Source organism: Crinia signifera, chromosome 1, assembly GCF_055691185.1.
Source record: "Crinia signifera chromosome 1, ASM5569118v1, whole genome shotgun sequence".
Lineage (NCBI taxonomy): Eukaryota > Metazoa > Chordata > Amphibia > Anura > Myobatrachidae > Crinia > Crinia signifera.
This window is the reverse complement of record NC_139217.1, coordinates 77,365,993-77,383,665: the sequence shown is the minus strand read 5'-3', so window position 1 is coordinate 77,383,665 and position 17,673 is coordinate 77,365,993. Positions and strand designations below refer to the sequence as shown.

The window sequence follows — 17,673 nt, the reverse complement described above, 5'->3', positions numbered from 1 at the left end:
GGGGCTGGGGGGGACCCGAGGAGGCTGCGGGGGGGTGCGGTCGCCCGATGTGGGCACCGGGCGACCGAGGGCAGCACCGTCGGAAGGGGACGCGCACGCACCTCGTGCGCGCGCGTCGCCTTCCGGCATACAGATGGCGGCGGGGCAGGGGATGGCGACGCCATCGCCATCACCTGCAAAGATGAATCCCGCTACATCTGTATGTGTACACACACACACAATTAACCTGTTATTTGCTTGGCTTGCATACAATGTCTATATCAACAGTCACTGGGTGATATTTCATAGGATGAGAGATTCAGAAAGTGAGAGATTTGGAAAGAAATCTCCAGGTTTTTTTTAAAGCGGCAATCATTTACCCTGCAAATTTAGTTTGATATTGAAGTGTAAATGATTGCCGCTTTAAAAAAAAACAGGAGATTTCTTACCATATCTCTCACTTTCTGAATCTCTCATCCTATTAAATCTCACCCACTAGGTCGACATGGCCAAACAGTTGACACAAGTGATAAGTGTACATGGCATTTGTAGACACATTAAAAGGGTCACATGAGTCTTTCACACTTTTTTTGGACTTATTTTTATATTTTACGGTCCATGTGGACTCCGATTGGGAATGGTAAAGTGTGCTGGGCGCAGCGGTTGCGCGGTACACTAATTGGGGGTCCAAGGGCTCAGATGTCGACAAAATTTGAGTTTCAGTATAATTTCAGTATCGGCATATTGTTGTGTCAACATTTTACACTGTTGAACCTTGTGCATGTCAACCTTTTGTGCTGGACTTATTGACTGTGGACATAGACATTGTCTGTGAGCTACTGTATACAAGTGGTTCTCAACCTCGGTCCTCAGGACCCCCAACAGTGCACGTTTCCCAAGTCACCCGTGAGGTGCACAGGTGCGCTCATTATTCACTGACACATTTTACAAGATCACAGGTGGAGCTAATTATTTCACCTGTGTTTCTGTGTGGAGACCTGGAAAACTTGCACTGTTCAGGGGTCCTGTGGGCCGAGGTTAAGAAACAACCGAGCTATACCACACCCAGTAAACCTAACAATACATTTCTGGAGTGTGGAAGGAAATCCATGCAAATATGGGGAGAATATACAAACTCCACACAGTTATGGCCACAATGGGAATAAAATATATCAGTGCTGTAACGCAGCAATACTACCACCTCCCTGCAATAGGCTGTATACATCCTGATACTGACACTGCCACCTCCCTGCAATGGGCTGTAATCAGTCTGATACTGGCACTGCCAGTTCCAGCCACCTCCCTGCAATGGGCTGTATATATACAGCCTGGTACTGGCCACCTCCCTGCAATAGGCTGTATACAATTTGATCCTGGCACTACCAGTGCCAGACATCATACTGGCACTACCAGTGCCAGACATCTCCCTGTAATGAGCTGTAATGGCACTATCACCTCCTTGCAATGGGCTGTATTCAGAAGGACACTGGCACTGCCACCAGCTCTCTGCACTTGGCTGCATACTGGCACTGCAACTGGCTGGCATCGCTGTGCTGCTGCTGCCCCTCAAACTGTGACACTCACTGACTGGTCTGACACTGCTTGAAGCTGGCTGCGAGTCCACAGCAGGGCGCTACCATTTGGCATTAGTAGCGGGGGAAGCTGGGAGAATGAAGCAGTTCATGATAGTGAGCGGTGCTTTCTCTTAGCACCATATTGTGTTCTTATGCCCGGGTTTAAGGCCCCATCTCTGTGTCACACGGAGACGGCTGCGTCCCTTGTAGAGAGTGTATTGATGGCCGCTAGACCAGTGCCGTCACCCTCCATTCTGAGTGGTACACTCCGGGCAGGGAGCGCGCGGCCGGGCTGTCGGTCTCTGCCTCAGTCAGTCAGGCAGCAGCAGCCAGTGGCACTCAGCGCAGTCAGTGTGCACGGCCACGGAGTAACCGTAGGGAGGCGGCGGGCCAGTTGGTAGGGGGATCGGCAGGCGGGCAGGGGTGGGCACATGCACCCAGGGGAGTGGGCTGACACAGGCGTATCAGTGACACACACTCACGCCTGGCTGCTGCTGCTGCCCCGCACTGATGGATTGCGGAGAGCTCGCTGTGCTGCTGGGGGAGAGGTGAAGTGACAGTCCCCAACATCGGCCCTGCTCATCGGACAGGACCAACCCGGTACTGCTGCCCCCATGCTCCCACCCCTGTGATCACCCCGGATATTACTGTGCATCTCCACCCTCCTCACATACACCCTGCCACCGGGCTAACCTGCAGATTAGGAGCTACCAAATACCCACAGCCCCCTCCCTGCGCCTAAGCCCCTGACCCCCTATTAACCCCACTCTCCATTGTCATCTCCCTGCTCAGTTGTCTCTGCCCACCCCCCACCCCTCCTTTCCCTGGGCACACAGTGCTCCCACCACTGCTCCTCCATCCATTCATCTCTCCATCCATTCATCCCTTGCTGTCATTACATGTCATCTCCCCCAGCCCCCTGAGAGCCACACACATATACCACCATCCCTCTCTGCTGCTGTGGTATATAGTCCTGCTATCTGCCACACATGATTACCTCACTCACTTCTATATTAGGATCTGACCCCCTCAATTTCAGTATGACATAATCCCCCCTCCCATTGTATAACAAGTGCCCAGTAATTGCCCTCTTCTGTACCATGCATGCATACAGCTATCTTATTGCACTGTGCCTTTTGCTCCCATCTATCTGATTAAAATAATTTATCCATCTGTGTGCTGCCCCTCTGCGTGCTGCCCCTCTGCTGCACTTCATTATTCCAGTTGCACTCACTGCACTTCAGCACACTTTAAAGTCTTTATTCTTCTTGCTGTAAGGTGACTAAGCTGTTTCTCATGCATGCTGGTCAGGGCTTCATATATACTTCAATATACTGTATGTGTGTTGACACCAGTGTATCCTATTTCTTTACATTTCCATTCATATTTATCCTTTTTGTTTTCTTTTCAGAACAACCGAACAGTTGAGGTGTTAACGACTTGAGCCTCATCCGCTGCCAGCAATATGTCGACTGTACAGACTACGGTGTCTGATCTCCGCACTAGGGCTGGGGGTAGGTATTCTAAGGAGGTGTCATTTCTCTTTCCAGTTAGTGTAGTGTTGAAGTTAACTGTCATAAAATATACATAGCAAACAGATGTCATCATATTACACTGCATTATGGTCTGTTATGTTGTTCGTTGTAACAGCAGTCTGACTATAGATGGAAATACTGTATTCATGGCCAGATAGTGATAGTTCTACTGCTTTCTGAGATGGTCTGTATACCATGTGCTGTTATGTCATCGCTGTCAGCAGAGGCTGCTTGTATATTAATTGGCATTGCAGTCACAGTGCCCTGTCACAATATTTGTACATTTGTGTTGATTTACATTCAGTATGGTAAAACTCATGTATTACAATGACTGATCATTGATTAGTGAAGTGTCTTAAGGTGCGTACACACGGTTAGATCTGGCATTCAATTCGATATGCCATTCAATTTCTACTACATAGTCTTGCCCTGCAAGACCATTTTTCTATTTGATTTACACTACACGGGAGCGAGCATTGGGATCAAATTTGCATTGAATGTTGAAAAACCATTTGATGGCCCTTTTGATTTCTATTTGATTTTTCTTCTAATGCAACATTGAATAAAAAAATAGTGCATATCTCACCGTGTCTACCCTCTTTTATATTTGGATTTAGCATTTATTTTTATTTGTTTGTAGAATTTATGTTATTTATTATTCTAATGCAATTTACATTCCAGTGGAAAAATCCCCCCCTTGTTTCATTATACTCTATCACTTGAGCCTCCATTTGTTGTCATTAATACCAGGTGCGGTGGTTGCTCTGCTTATCTCAATGGTAACTGATTACATGTTACATGAATTGGTGATTAATACGGCACTGTGTCACCTTTGAGAGACAATTTGTATTGTATTACGCAGCTTGATATAATGATGAGATTTAGATCCGTGAGGTCTGGGTTAATTTATGACCATATTACTGTATAGCATATTGCAGTGCTGAGGTCACTCGATGCCTCATTAAAATGTTTACTACCATTGATTCATTGGTCTGTTCCGTGTGAAAGTCCTTGGAATAGTGCATACCTGAGAAGTAGATGTGAGTGTATGAAGGTGCGAGACAAGGTTTGCAGCAGGTAGGGATTATTGTGTAAACTACATCAAAGTGATGTAATATAAGAGACTGCATGATCTCTCTCAGCTAAACCGGCAGTGTTGCTTCCTTTTGAACCTTTGCACAGCTTGATAATCACAGACTTCGCTGTTAAAGCCCAGGAAATACTAGTACCAGCATGTAGGGCCTTGCTGCTATGATTATTCTGTTGAAGTGTTAAAGCCTCTCCAAAAAGAAATGTATAAGATGTGTACTGCTGCAGTATTTAAACTCTGGAAGCCATATGCTATAAAATGTTCGAGTTGGTCCCTTGTACTACATTACCATTTGTGTCTGCTAGTCACCAGGTTCTCCGTTGTAAACATTTTGGCTTTATTATCCTCCTATTGTCTTGGATATGGGGGAAAAAAACGGTCCAGGGTTGTTTTAAGACCTAATTATCACCTCTTGCATAACAACTCCAGTGACACATTCTCTGACACATAATGTGCTTAGGTGTTAAAGTGTTAAAAATGGAATGTTGATTATAGTTGGAAATTAAAGGCGCACTTTTCTTGATTTAAGGACACAGAGGAAATACATTAGAATATAGGGCATTTTCATTTATTTTTTTAAATTGGACCAAATGTTTGACAGTCTGTGATCCAGGGAGATCGTTACTAGATTTAAAGTGGCAATTAAGTTAAAGGCAAACCTATCCAAGTCCTTTAAATGTAATGACTATGTTGCTGGTTCCCGCTAATCGCTGGCTATTGCATTTGACCCTTGCTCTCACCTCAAGACCAAGCTATTTTTAAAATAAAATGTTCTCTTCATAAACATTTGTGTTTTGTAAAATTACCATTTGCCTTGTTTTTTAAAGATAATATTTTAAGTGGTAGGCTAAGGGGCAGAATTCAGTTCCCCGCAGTAAATTACCGCGGGTGTAAATGGAGGTAGCAGTCACATTTATAGCTTGTTGCTATTCGCTGCGTGGCGATCCATGTCCCCCCCTTGTCGGGATTCCGGCGTCGGGATTTTGAACGCCGGGATTTCATACTGCTTCCCCGTGGAGACCAAGTAAACTAGAATAACCCCCCTATGTGTGTTGACACCCATTAACACACTTAAAAGGGGCGTTAACAAGGCTGATGAGTGAAAAAAATGTGTGCACTTGAATAGCAAGTGGGGTGTCGTGGACACCCCAGGAGGGAGAAAGTGTCGGGATTTCGGCGGTCGGGATTCTGAACGCCGGGATTTTAACTGCATCCCCTCCACGGGGGACCAATGTTTTCATCATTCACATTTCTGCTCATGTTCATATGCTGGGTGCGAGCAGGCATGGCGAACTGCTAGTTCGCCATCCCGTTCCCACCCACCAGTGCGGGTGTGGGACGTGAGGTGGCAGCAAGGCGACATGCCCAGTGTTTCATTAGTGTTAGCATGGAAATTAGGCAGTGATGCAGCTGCCGGGGGCGTACAGGGAACATGCAAAGCTAAGGTACATGTCTTAGTTTTACATGTTCGTTCCAAGTCATTTGATGGTTGTTGACTATCATATTTGCAACCGTGCGGGGAACTCTGCAAGGCGGCTGTATGAGTGGCGGGCGGCATTATAAACCACAAGCAGCACTGAGAATAACTAGAATAACCTCCATAGTCCATGAAAAGTTTACAGGTTGGGGCACCAGCTGGTTATCATTTTTTTTTTTTTTTACCTGAGGTCAAAGGTGTAAAGATAATCACTGACAGTTGATACTGATGGGGGCTAATTGAATACTCTTTAAATCTTCAATGCCTGATGAGGTCACTGTTGCTCTTGCTGTGTATGGTTCTGCACCAAAACTTGTTTGTGTTTTGGCGTTTTTTAGCAATGGGCACAATCTGTTTATAGCTATTGGAAATTATGCACCGTTTGCTAAATTGTAATCCTCCCAGAACCTACAAGGTCCACATTAACTTCTGCAGATATTTGAAAAGGTTAAAGTTATTTGTGTTTTTGCTCCTCTTAAAAGGCCAAAAATGTTCCATCCGCCAGACTAGCAGCAACACAAGGGTCCTGTAATCTGTTTATATCTAAACCGCATGCTGTTAGTTTCTAGTACAGATGCTTATTGAAGAGTCGCAGATCTGCGCCAGTGTTGGACGTTGAAGCAAGGCATGGGGGTATTGTCAGCAAGTTCATTTATTGGTGGAGTTTTTCTATTGTAAAGACAAGCAGTGTGTAGATTGAGAATATAGGGCCTTATATTAGCAAAGTTGGTATTTTAGCAAATGGACAAATCCATGTTCACTGCAGGTGGGGCAATTGTAACATGCAAAAAGAGTTCGATTTGGGTGAGTGATTTTGTTTCTGTGCAGGGTGAAATTTGGCTGCTTTATTCTTTACACTGCAGTTTAGATTTCAGTTCAACTGCTACGGTGGTACGCCCAGAAATTTTCGGGCTGAGCTGCGCTGCTGCCACGGGCTGTCCCGGAAAATTTCTGGGCATACTGTGATACAGTATGTAGGTGTGCACTAATGGTGTCTCCATCAGTGCACCACATCAAACATTTCAGTAGGAGCCAATGACCTTATTGCGGCACATTGTTCTAATGGATTTTTAAGATGCTTTTTCTAAATATTGAGTCTGCCTACATTATCAACACTTAGAGATTTACAAAAACAAAGAATTAAAAAAACACAGGGCCTTATTCTAGTTCACTCTTTCTGACAAAATCCTTCTTAGATGGACAAAACCATGTGCACTGCAGGTGGGCATATGTAAAATGTGCAGAGAGAATTAGATTTGGATGTCATTTTGTTTCTGTGCAGGGTAAATACTGGCTACTTTATTTTTACACTGCAATATAGATCTCACTTTGAAGTAAAACCCCACCCAAATCTAATTCTCTCTGCACATGTTACATCTGCCCCACCTGCAGTGCACATGGTTTTGTCCATCTAAGAAGGAATTCGTCAGAAAGAGTGAACTAGTATAACCCCCACAGTGCGATGGTCAGATGCGTTTTGAACTTTTTAGTTCAAAAGGCATTGCATGCAGTTCACATTGCACCGTGTTTCTTTTAGCATATCCCAAGTCAAAAAAGTTTGTGCATGCAGTACTTTTTGTACTAGATCACATCGCATCTAGTTAAAAATTGCACACGATTTATAATAGATGCGATGCAATCTAGTACAAAATGCATAGAGGACCAAACGTTCCGTGTGTGGGCACCTTCATTGGCAGCTGCCAGATGTGCACTGTGGTCTGCCAATTTAAGTGTCGATGCTTGACCCCTCATTTGCAGTCATTGCTTTTTGCACCCCTGTTTTAGGCAGATTGATAAAAATAACTCTTGTTTTGTTCTACATGAAAGTAGTTACATCAGTGGTTCCCAAACTGTGTGCCTAGGCTCCCTGGGGTGCCTCAGGACACTTGCAGGGGTGCCTGGGGTTGGTGGACCAGGATCAATTCATATTATTTATGGGCAATGTAACAGGCAAAACCAGTGCTGGTGGCTGCCAATCATAATATATGTGGACAAACAGAAGCAAATCCTGTCCCTCACCAGATAACTGTGACCTATAAACACAATGTACTTAATTTAATATATTTTTTCTAAATTTCTCCATAAGAAACATTTGGCCTAGGGGTACCTTGAAAACATTTTGATGCTCTAGGGTGCCGTGATTCAAAAAAGTTTGGGAAACACTGGGTTACATGTTACAGAATTGGGCTTCGGTCTGTGGTGTACAGTACTGCAGAAATATCTTGTATGGATGACTGCTAACAGAATTTACTGTACTGTCGTACAGTAATTTCCAATACTGCCACGATATTATCTTACAATTGGCTTTTTTTGTCATACTGACCTTTTTCAGCACCATTTTGGCACTTTCTTAGCAAAGTTTTCTGTGCACTTTGACTTTGAAGTAGGTCAGATGTGTCCGTTTCATAAATTGACAATCTGCCGCAGCACAATGGGTATGATGGCTTGGCTAACTGCAATCTCCTGCATGAATCATGTACAAGGACATCCTGTTTGGTTATTTTGGAAGCACAAAACCTTTTTATACAGCAGCTTGTGTTTTGCTGTTTATAAGGTACACTTATATCAGAATGCAAATCGGAACATATATGTGCAATAAGTTTCCAGGTGCCGAAAAAGTGTTATATTTGCAAGTGAACATTAAATCTTTTCAAAGTAATCGCCAGTGGAGTCTACGCAACATTACATGCTCTCAAACCACTTGGCGTAGCAGCTGACCAGTCCGAAGCAGGTATGTCTTCTACACTGTAGCTTCTAAATAAATCTCCCACATTTTGGGCTTGATTTGTGGGAACCAAAAATAAGTCACAGGCAAGGTCTTGACTGTACGTCAGATGGCCAAACTTCTGGATTCGATCAAGGGCCAGGCAAAAAATCAGCACTGGGATTGAATAGAACGAGTCGAATTAGCCCCCAAAAAAACAGACTAAAATTTCGGATTTGTCCGAGATTGAATACCCCCTATGTGTGTAGTGCTGCTTATATACTGTGCTGTTTCTTGATATTTCACAAGAACCTTAGTCGGAGATTATAGTTCACAAGCAGACAGTCAGATTGTGTGAGTGCCGGATGACGCTCCAACGGTGGGGATCCCGAGAGTCAATATCCCGACGTCGGGATCCCAACTGCCGGTGCTCCGACAGGGAGGATACCGACACACAGGCTATTCTCCCTTTTGGGGGTCAACAACCCCCGTAGAGGAAGAATGGAACCTGTGGCGAGCCCGCAAGAATCTTCTTTGCGCTCACCCCACTGTTGGAAGCACATCCCAAACCCAATTTGTGTCTATTCTGTCTGCAATGCACATCCAGAAACATATTGCACACCCCTCATACTATTGTATGTATATAAAAACCTAAACATTTGCTGCATGTTGCTTAAATAGGTAAAACGGAAGATGTCTTCTATAGCGCCTACTTTTACCAAAAATTGTAAAGAGTGCAAATAATACACAATCCCTTAAAGGCAGCAGTCAATATTTGTATGCATCTTGGCATTTATTTATTGTAAGCGTGATAAAAATATAATCTTCTGAAGGTAATTAGTTAAACCAACGGCCAAGTGACCATGTAATACAGGATCATTGTGTACAATGTAGTGCAGTCTTTAAGCATGTTTGAAAGTATTTTTTTTTTTTTTTTTTACGATGTCCCTTTCATATGCGTTTGGTGCCAACAACACTGAAGGAAGCCATTTTGTGTCTGAACCAATATTAATCATCATCTGTACACTTCATTATGACACTCCGCCACTCTGTGAAGGTTCTAGGTCTTGGGGACTTGTTTAGACCCATAAGCTTTTAATAGACTTTCCAGGCATTTAGGACAGGTTTTTCAAAAGTTTCATAACATTTCTAATTTTAAGGATCTCCATGCTTGAGAAAAGATGGCATACTTACTTAAATAGCTGCAATTTAATTGTTGCTCAGATGTAATATGCATCCACTGTATGTTCTTTTTGCCTGTGCTTTTATTGGCTTATCAAAATGTTCTCTGGTGCGGGTCTGATTTTGTACAGCCTTTGTACCATTCTTGAATGCATTACCTTAGAATTCTTCATTTCTCTTTGGCTTATGGAAAGCAGAAATTCAAGACAAGCATTTGATCAAATTACACTGATCGGCAACCTTCCATTCTGACTTAGAATCTTTTGATTTCCTTTTGGCATAGAATTCTCAGTCACTTTCTGCACACATAGGCAATGTCGGCGTTTGTACAATGTTCTCTGTACATTGCGAAATACACAGTAATGATGTGTGTACCGATAATTGTCCAGTTTGGTGTTTCACGTACATAGACCAGTCCGATAAATAACTACTGACAGTTCTGAAAGTGTAAAGGTGTCTGCATAAATAAATCTTTGTACACACTGCTCTCAGAGGGATGCAGTTACAATCCCGGCGGTCGGGATCCCGGCGTTCAGAATCCCGACGCCAGAATCCCAACCGCCGAAATGCCGACACATTCTCCCTCCGTGGGTGTCCACGACACCCCTGGAGGGAGAATAAATTAGTGTGCCGAGCGTAGCGAGGCACCGGGCCCGCTGCGTGGCGAGCGCAGCGAGCCCGCAAGGGGGGGCGTTCCACGTCCCCCCCTTGTCGGCATTTCGGCTGTCGGGATTCTGAACGCCGGGATCCCGACCGCCGGGATTCAATACTGAATCCCTCTCAGATTATGGTCTTTCGATCTTTTGAGCTCCGCTTTTGGTCTGTCTTTCCGCATTGTTTGCAAAATTTGCATGTAACAGGAGTGTTCAAACTGGGCAGAACGATCATTTCAATCTGCTTTGTGGTGGAGTTTGAAGGATATTAAAACAGGAGCAATGCAGCACAGAATACCTCCAAATGCTGGTGGAGAAAAGCATAAAGGGGTATATTCAATCAGTGTCGAAACTGCCGTCTTGCCGAAAAGACGGCAGTTTTCGACATGAATACATTGGAAGGGGTTCCGATCTATTCAATCTTAGCTTTTTTTTCCCGGCATGTCGACATGCCGAAAAGCAGGTGGATTGACGGAAGAACCGCTAATTCACCTGCTTTTGACGAAAACACAGCCAAACTGCTGTGTTTCCGTCATTCTCAGTCCGGCATAACAAGATGCCGGATTGAGGCAGGGAGGACGGTGCCGGGTTAGCAGCAGCAGCTTACATGGTGCCGTCCTCTTGTCAGCTGCACCCTCACGCCGCTGCCCGCACCCTCCCATACATACCCAAAGCCGAGCCGGGTGAGAGCAGCTCACCCGGCTCCATCCAGGCTCCCTCTCCAGTTCTCGCCGTCTCCCGCTGCCGTGCTCACCCAGTCTGAGCGCTGGCAGGGTGAGTGTCAATCATCGGCCACATCCGACATCCAGATTTGGCCGATGAATTGAATAATGGATGCCGGATCCATTCCGGCAAAATTGATCCGGCATCAATTGAATATTGCCCATAGACTTGAAAACATGAAGGCTGTTTGGAAAACATTTTAGTGTTCATTCTAGCACCCGCTATCTTTGAAAACCCATGCAGTTCCTGTTCCCTGCCTGGGGTGTCGCTGTCTGCTGTGGTGTTCCTAGCACAGGTCTGGTTGGAATATCAGTGCTGATATACAGACCACATTGCTAGAAGCACTACAGCAGATAGCGACACCCCAGATAGGGAAGAAGAACTGCATGGGTTTTTAAAGATAGCGGGTGCTAGAATGAACACTACATTTGTTCATCCCTAATTGGGACAATAACTGGAATGCTAACATGTTGTTGTGTGAAGAACTTGTTTGTTTGTTTGTTTGTTTGTTTATATATTTCCTCTACCTCCCCATGGCAGTCGAACACATGGGTTTCCTCCCTTATAGGTAGACATCTGGAAAGAAAAAGAAAAGACACTGCCCCTATATAAGGTCCGCCCCCTAAAGCTCTGTGTCTTTTTTTTTTTTTCCTTTCCAGGGGGACAGGAGGCTTACCCTGTGAAAAGGCTGCTGGTCTCCCCCACTGCCTAGTGCAGCAGGGGTTTAGACCCATGGTGAGGTAGAGGTGTCCCGCTATCCAGAATGGTCCAGCAGGCCTGTCTGCTAGGTGGCCCGCTGCCTAGTGCAGTAAGGGGCGCCTGGTATAAACTATGTCCCCGCGTACATACCGCTCTGTTTGTGTGCCTTGGATGCCGGGCGTCCGGTGTATAGGGCGTTCCTTCCGGAGGGCCAGGTGACTGGTGTGTGTGGTGTCCCCCCTCTGTGGCGGCTGCATGCGGGTCTCGTCAGCCGCGTGTGTGCCTGGTTTGCCGGGGCGCGCGCGCAAACCGGCGCTGGGTGATGACGCGGACGGGCGCTGCGGCGTCTGTCGTCAGCGGAGGGGCGGGACGCCGGAGGGCTGCGGCGGTGACGCGGGCAGGCGTCTGGCGTCATAAGAAGGCACCAGGACAGCCTAGCCCTGTGTGCTTGTGGGTTTGCAGTAACGGAGACGCTTACTTCAAACGGGACAGCGTTGTCAGGAAGCGGGGTGTTGCTGACGCTGCACTACAGAAATAAGAATATTTTCAGCAGACTGGTAAGGTCCCTTTGCAGCAGCGCTAAAGGGACTTATTCTCTCCTATGTACTGTGGCTGATTGTGATCATTTCTTACAGTATTGTAGAATGGAGGAGGAGAGAAGGCAGCCATCCAAGCCATGTAAGCCTAGGCTGGATGTTTTTTCTTTTTTAGTGGTTCTTTTTTGTTTAGCTGTTTGTTGAAAATAGGATATGGTAGTTGTTTCTAATTGCTACTGATGGTACATTACTGTATGTCTAGGTCTGAGACTGGCAAGGAGAAGGCTGAGGCCAAGGCAAGACACAAGAAGCGGGCTGCCAAATGTGTCCTTTGTGATGAAGACCTGTCAGATAAATGTACAGGGTCTGTATGTGATAAATGTAAAAGGCCGCCTTTGTTGGGGCCGGATCAAATGAAGGACCTGGTGTCCATGTTAAGAACCTCCCTGGCGGATACCTTCGTCACGAAGGATGACCTAGCCAAGATGTCCCTTAAGAGACCCAGGGAGGTGTTGTCAGAGGATTCGGATGGATCAGAGGGCCCAGCAGTAGGGCATGATGATGATGTGGAGGAAGGAGAAGTTGTACAGGAGAAGCCAGATTTAGGCTTTAATCCAGACCTGCTGGAAAACTTGCTGGTCTTAATCAATAAGTCCCTAAACATAGAAGACCCTCCAGAGGAAGGCAAGTTGCAGGACTTGTTATTTAAAGACAAGAAAAAAAAGGCCAAAGCTTTTTCCTTGTCTGAAGCATTAAAGGAGGTAGTTGAAGAGGAATGGGCCAACCCTGACAAAAAGGTTGCAGCCCCGGTCAGGGTGGCAAAGATGTACCCTTTTGAGGATAAGCTCGTTAAGCATTGGGAGGTTGCGCCCAAGGTGGACGCCGCAATTGCGAGAATATCTAGAAAAACTACTCTCCCACTAGAAGATGCCAATATCTTTAAAGATAGCATGGAGAGAAAAATGGAGATTACCCTGAGGAAACAACATGTAACATCAGGGGCGGCAATTAAAGCCTCCTCGGCAATTGCTGTGACTTCTAGGGTTCTGAGGTCATGGTGCCAGGATCTTGAATCTGATTTACTGGATGGCATCAAAAGGGCTGAACTGCTTAAAGTAGTGCAGAACATGCAAGTGGCTATTGAATTTGTCTGCGACGCATCTTTAGACGCAGTAAGGTTATCAGCAAGAGCTAATGCAAGTACAGCAGTAGCAAGGAGGGCCCTATGGCTGAAGCCCTGGGCGGCTGATGCCCAGTCCAAGAATAAATTGGTCTCTTTGCCTTTTCATGGTGAATATCTCTTTGGTGCCAAACTTGATGATATTATCTCTAAACTTTCTGGCGGAAAATCAGTGTGGCTTCCGCAGGACAAAGCAACAAAGAAACCTTTTAATAGGTTCCAGCGTTTTCAAAACCCCGACCTTAAAGAGGCCAGAACTTATAGGCCGGGTTGGGGATATAGAAGACCTTGGTTCGGGAACAGAGGTTCCTTTCGAGGTCAGCGAAGCAAGGAGGGCAGATTTGGATTTCGTAACCTGTCCCAATGACGCCAGGTACAGGGTCGGAGGCAGGCTATTGAAGTACCAGCAGGCTTGGCTCCGATCTACGCAGGACAGGTGGGTGCAGGAGATCGTTTCCAGCGGTGTGTGTGGTGTCCCCCCTCTGTGGCGGCTGCATGCGGGTCTCGTCAGCCGCGTGTGTGCCTGGTTTGCCGGGGCGCGCGTGCGAACCGGCGCTGGGTGATGACGCGGACGGGCGCTGCAGCGTCTGTCGTCAGCGGAGGGGCGGGACGCCGGAGGGCTGCGGCGGTGACACGGGCGGTGACGCGGGCAGGCGTCTGGCGTCATAAGAAGGCACCAGGACAGCCTAGCCCTGTGTGCTTGTGGGTTTGCAGTAACGGAGACGCTTACTTCAAACGGGACAGCGTTGTCAGGAAGCGGGGTGTTGCTGACGCTGCACTACAGAAATAAGAATATTTTCAGCAGACTGGTAAGGTCCCTTTGCAGCAGCGCTAAAGGGACTTATTCTCTCCTATGTACTGTGGCTGATTGTGATCATTTCTTACAGTATTGTAGAATGGAGGAGGAGAGAAGGCAGCCATCCAAGCCATGTAAGCCTAGGCTGGATGTTTTTTATTTTTTAGTGGTTCTTTTTTGTTTAGCTGTTTGTTGAAAATAGGATATGGTAGTTGTTTCTAATTGCTACTGATGGTACATTACTGTATGTCTAGGTCTGAGACTGGCAAGGAGAAGGCTGAGGCCAAGGCAAGACACAAGAAGCGGGCTGCCAAATGTGTCCTTTGTGATGAAGACCTGTCAGATAAATGTACAGGGTCTGTATGTGATAAATGTAAAAGGCCGCCTTTGTTGGGGCCGGATCAAATGAAGGACCTGGTGTCCATGTTAAGAACCTCCCTGGCGGATACCTTCGTCACGAAGGATGACCTAGCCAAGATGTCCCTTAAGAGACCCAGGGAGGTGTTGTCAGAGGATTCGGATGGATCAGAGGGCCCAGCAGTAGGGCATGATGATGATGTGGAGGAAGGAGAAGTTGTACAGGAGAAGCCAGATTTAGGCTTTAATCCAGACCTGCTGGAAAACTTGCTGGTCTTAATCAATAAGTCCCTAAACATAGAAGACCCTCCAGAGGAAGGCAAGTTGCAGGACTTGTTATTTAAAGACAAGAAAAAAAAGGCCAAAGCTTTTTCCTTGTCTGAAGCATTAAAGGAGGTAGTTGAAGAGGAATGGGCCAACCCTGACAAAAAGGTTGCAGCCCCGGTCAGGGTGGCAAAGATGTACCCTTTTGAGGATAAGCTCGTTAAGCATTGGGAGGTTGCGCCCAAGGTGGACGCCGCAATTGCGAGAATATCTAGAAAAACTATTCTCCCACTAGAAGATGCCAATATCTTTAAAGATAGCATGGAGAGAAAAATGGAGATTACCCTGAGGAAACAACATGTAACATCAGGGGCGGCAATTAAAGCCTCCTCGGCAATTGCTGTGACTTCTAGGGTTCTGAGGTCATGGTGCCAGGATCTTGAATCTGATTTACTGGATGGCATCAAAAGGGCTGAACTGCTTAAAGTAGTGCAGAACATGCAAGTGGCTATTGAATTTGTCTGCGACGCATCTTTAGACGCAGTAAGGTTATCAGCAAGAGCTAATGCAAGTACAGCAGTAGCAAGGAGGGCCCTATGGCTGAAGCCCTGGGCGGCTGATGCCCAGTCCAAGAATAAATTGGTCTCTTTGCCTTTTCATGGTGAATATCTCTTTGGTGCCAAACTTGATGATATTATCTCTAAACTTTCTGGCGGAAAATCAGTGTGGCTTCCGCAGGACAAAGCAACAAAGAAACCTTTTAATAGGTTCCAGCGTTTTCAAAACCCCGACCTTAAAGAGGCCAGAACTTATAGGCCGGGTTGGGGATATAGAAGACCTTGGTTCGGGAACAGAGGTTCCTTTCGAGGTCAGCGAAGCAAGGAGGGCAGATTTGGATTTCGTAACCTGTCCCAATGACGCCAGGTACAGGGTCGGAGGCAGGCTATTGAAGTACCAGCAGGCTTGGCTCCGATCTACGCAGGACAGGTGGGTGCAGGAGATCGTTTCCAGCGGGTACCGAATAGAATTCGTCAAACCGCCGGGAAACTGGCAAGAAGTTTCTCCCATGCCAAAGTGCCCGCAAGAAAGAAAAGCTCTATTAGACAGCTTAAAGACAATGATGGCTCAAGGAGTGGTGGTGAGGGTCCCGGAGGACCAAGAAGGCCGGGGGTGGCAGTCCCGGTTCTTTGTAGTGAAGAAAGCTTTGGGGGGCTTCAGGACCATCCTGGACCTGATGAGGCTGAATTCATTCGTACATGCAAAAAAATTCAAGATGGAGTCGATCCGGTCCATTCTACCGGACATAAGGCAAGGTTCTTTCCTCACCACCATAGACTTAAAGGACGCTTACCTGCATATACCCATATATGCAGATCACCAAAAGTTCCTAAGGTTTTGTCTCGGGGGAATCACATATCAGTTCACAGCATTTCCATTCGGACTCTCCACGTCCCCAAGAACTTTCACGAAGGTACTAATAGTGCTCATTGCCAGTCTCAGGCAAGAAGGGATAGCAATCTGGGCGTACCTAGACGACCTTCTGAAAATGGCCGGTACGAGAGAGCTAGCCCTGAGGCATACACAGAGAGTGATTCAGTACTTAGAAAAGCACGGCTGGATCATAAACGTGGAGAAGAGCCAACTGAGACCGTCAAGGTCAGTAAATAGTCATAATAGACACCGGGTTGATGAGAATTACCTTGACAGAAGACAGAATAGAAGTTAAGAAAGGAGATAAGAAGTCTTCTGGCGAAACAAGCAGTCAGATCAGCAGACTGCATGAGGATTCTTGGTCTAATGGCGGCAGCTCAGGACACAGTCGGTTGGTCAAGGTTTCATACAAGGTCCCTGCAAAACTGCTTCCTGTCCCAGTGGGATGGGGACGGAAAGAACCTGAATCAAAGAATCACCCTATCAAGGGGCGCATTGGCAGACCTCAGATGGTGGTTGGACACAAGCAAATTCCGCCAAGGCTGGTCCTTCCTAGAGGAAAATCAGGTGGTCCTCACAACCGATGCCAGCCGTACAGGCTGGGGAGCGGTCTATGCAGGGGAACCTGCTTAAGGGGTATGGAGAGGTGCAGCCAGAATTCTACACTCCAACTTAAAAGAAATGAGGGCAGTCACCTTGGCCTGCATGCATTTCCAACATCGACTATACCAAAAAAATCTACTAGTCAGGTCGGACAACCAAGTTGTCGTGGCCTATATAAACAAACAGGGAGGCACAAGAAGCAGGAGCCTCATGAAAGAAGTGGCAGAACTACTGCAATGGGCCGAGAGATGGACAAAGACCCTGAAGGCAGTATTTATAGCGGGAGAGAGGAATCAACAAGCAGACTCTCTGAGCAGGGTGCTGCTAAGGCCAGGGGAATGGGAGCTGTGTCAGGAGGTCTTCGACAGGATAGTCTACAGATGGGGTCTACCATCAGTGGATCTGATGGCTACCAGCAGGAATGCGAAGGTGCCAAAATTTATCTCAAGACACTGGGAGCCTCGAGCATGGCAAGTAGACGCTTTGTCGGCAGACTGGGGGAGAGGTCTACTGTACGCCTTTCCACCATTCCCTGTGATTCCTCGGATTCTCAGCAAACTACAGAGGGAACAGGCCACTGTAATAATGATCCTACCGTTCTGGCCGAGGAGATCCTGGTTCCCCAGGGTGACGAGGATGGCGGTGGAAGCCCCATGGTTTCTGCCTCAGGAACAAGGTCTACTGAGGCAAGGGAAGTTCGTCCAACCACAGCCAGAGCACTGGAGATTAGCGGCGTGGTTACTGAGACCAGAACCTTGAGGGGTGAGGGGTTCTCAGTTAGAGTTGTGAACACCCTATTGAAGGCTAGAAAGAACTCAACATCAAAGACCTACTACAGGATCTGGGAGGCATATGTGCGGTTCTGTAGAAGTAAAAACAGAAACCATACG

The 17,673-nt window shown here is 46.6% G+C and overlaps 1 protein-coding gene across 5 annotated transcripts in view; it reads left to right on the top strand.

Annotated features, from left to right (window-relative positions):
• The first annotated feature begins 1,870 nt into the window (after positions 1-1,870).
• Positions 1,871-17,673, top strand: part of ATP8A1 (ATPase phospholipid transporting 8A1) — a 203,316-nt gene continuing 187,513 nt past the window's right edge. For 2 of the 5 annotated variants that reach the window (XM_083166374.1, XM_083166163.1), the window contains exons 1-2: positions 1,873-2,153; positions 2,965-3,067. In XM_083166374.1, the coding sequence (XP_083022500.1) occupies positions 3,019-3,067 (49 nt within the window). In that variant the 5' untranslated portion in view covers positions 1,873-2,153; positions 2,965-3,018. Of the gene's footprint in view, positions 2,154-2,440; positions 2,832-2,964; positions 3,068-17,673 lie in introns of those variants that run through there. The other 3 variants (XM_083166445.1, XM_083166302.1, XM_083166229.1) reach the window with 3 other exon arrangements.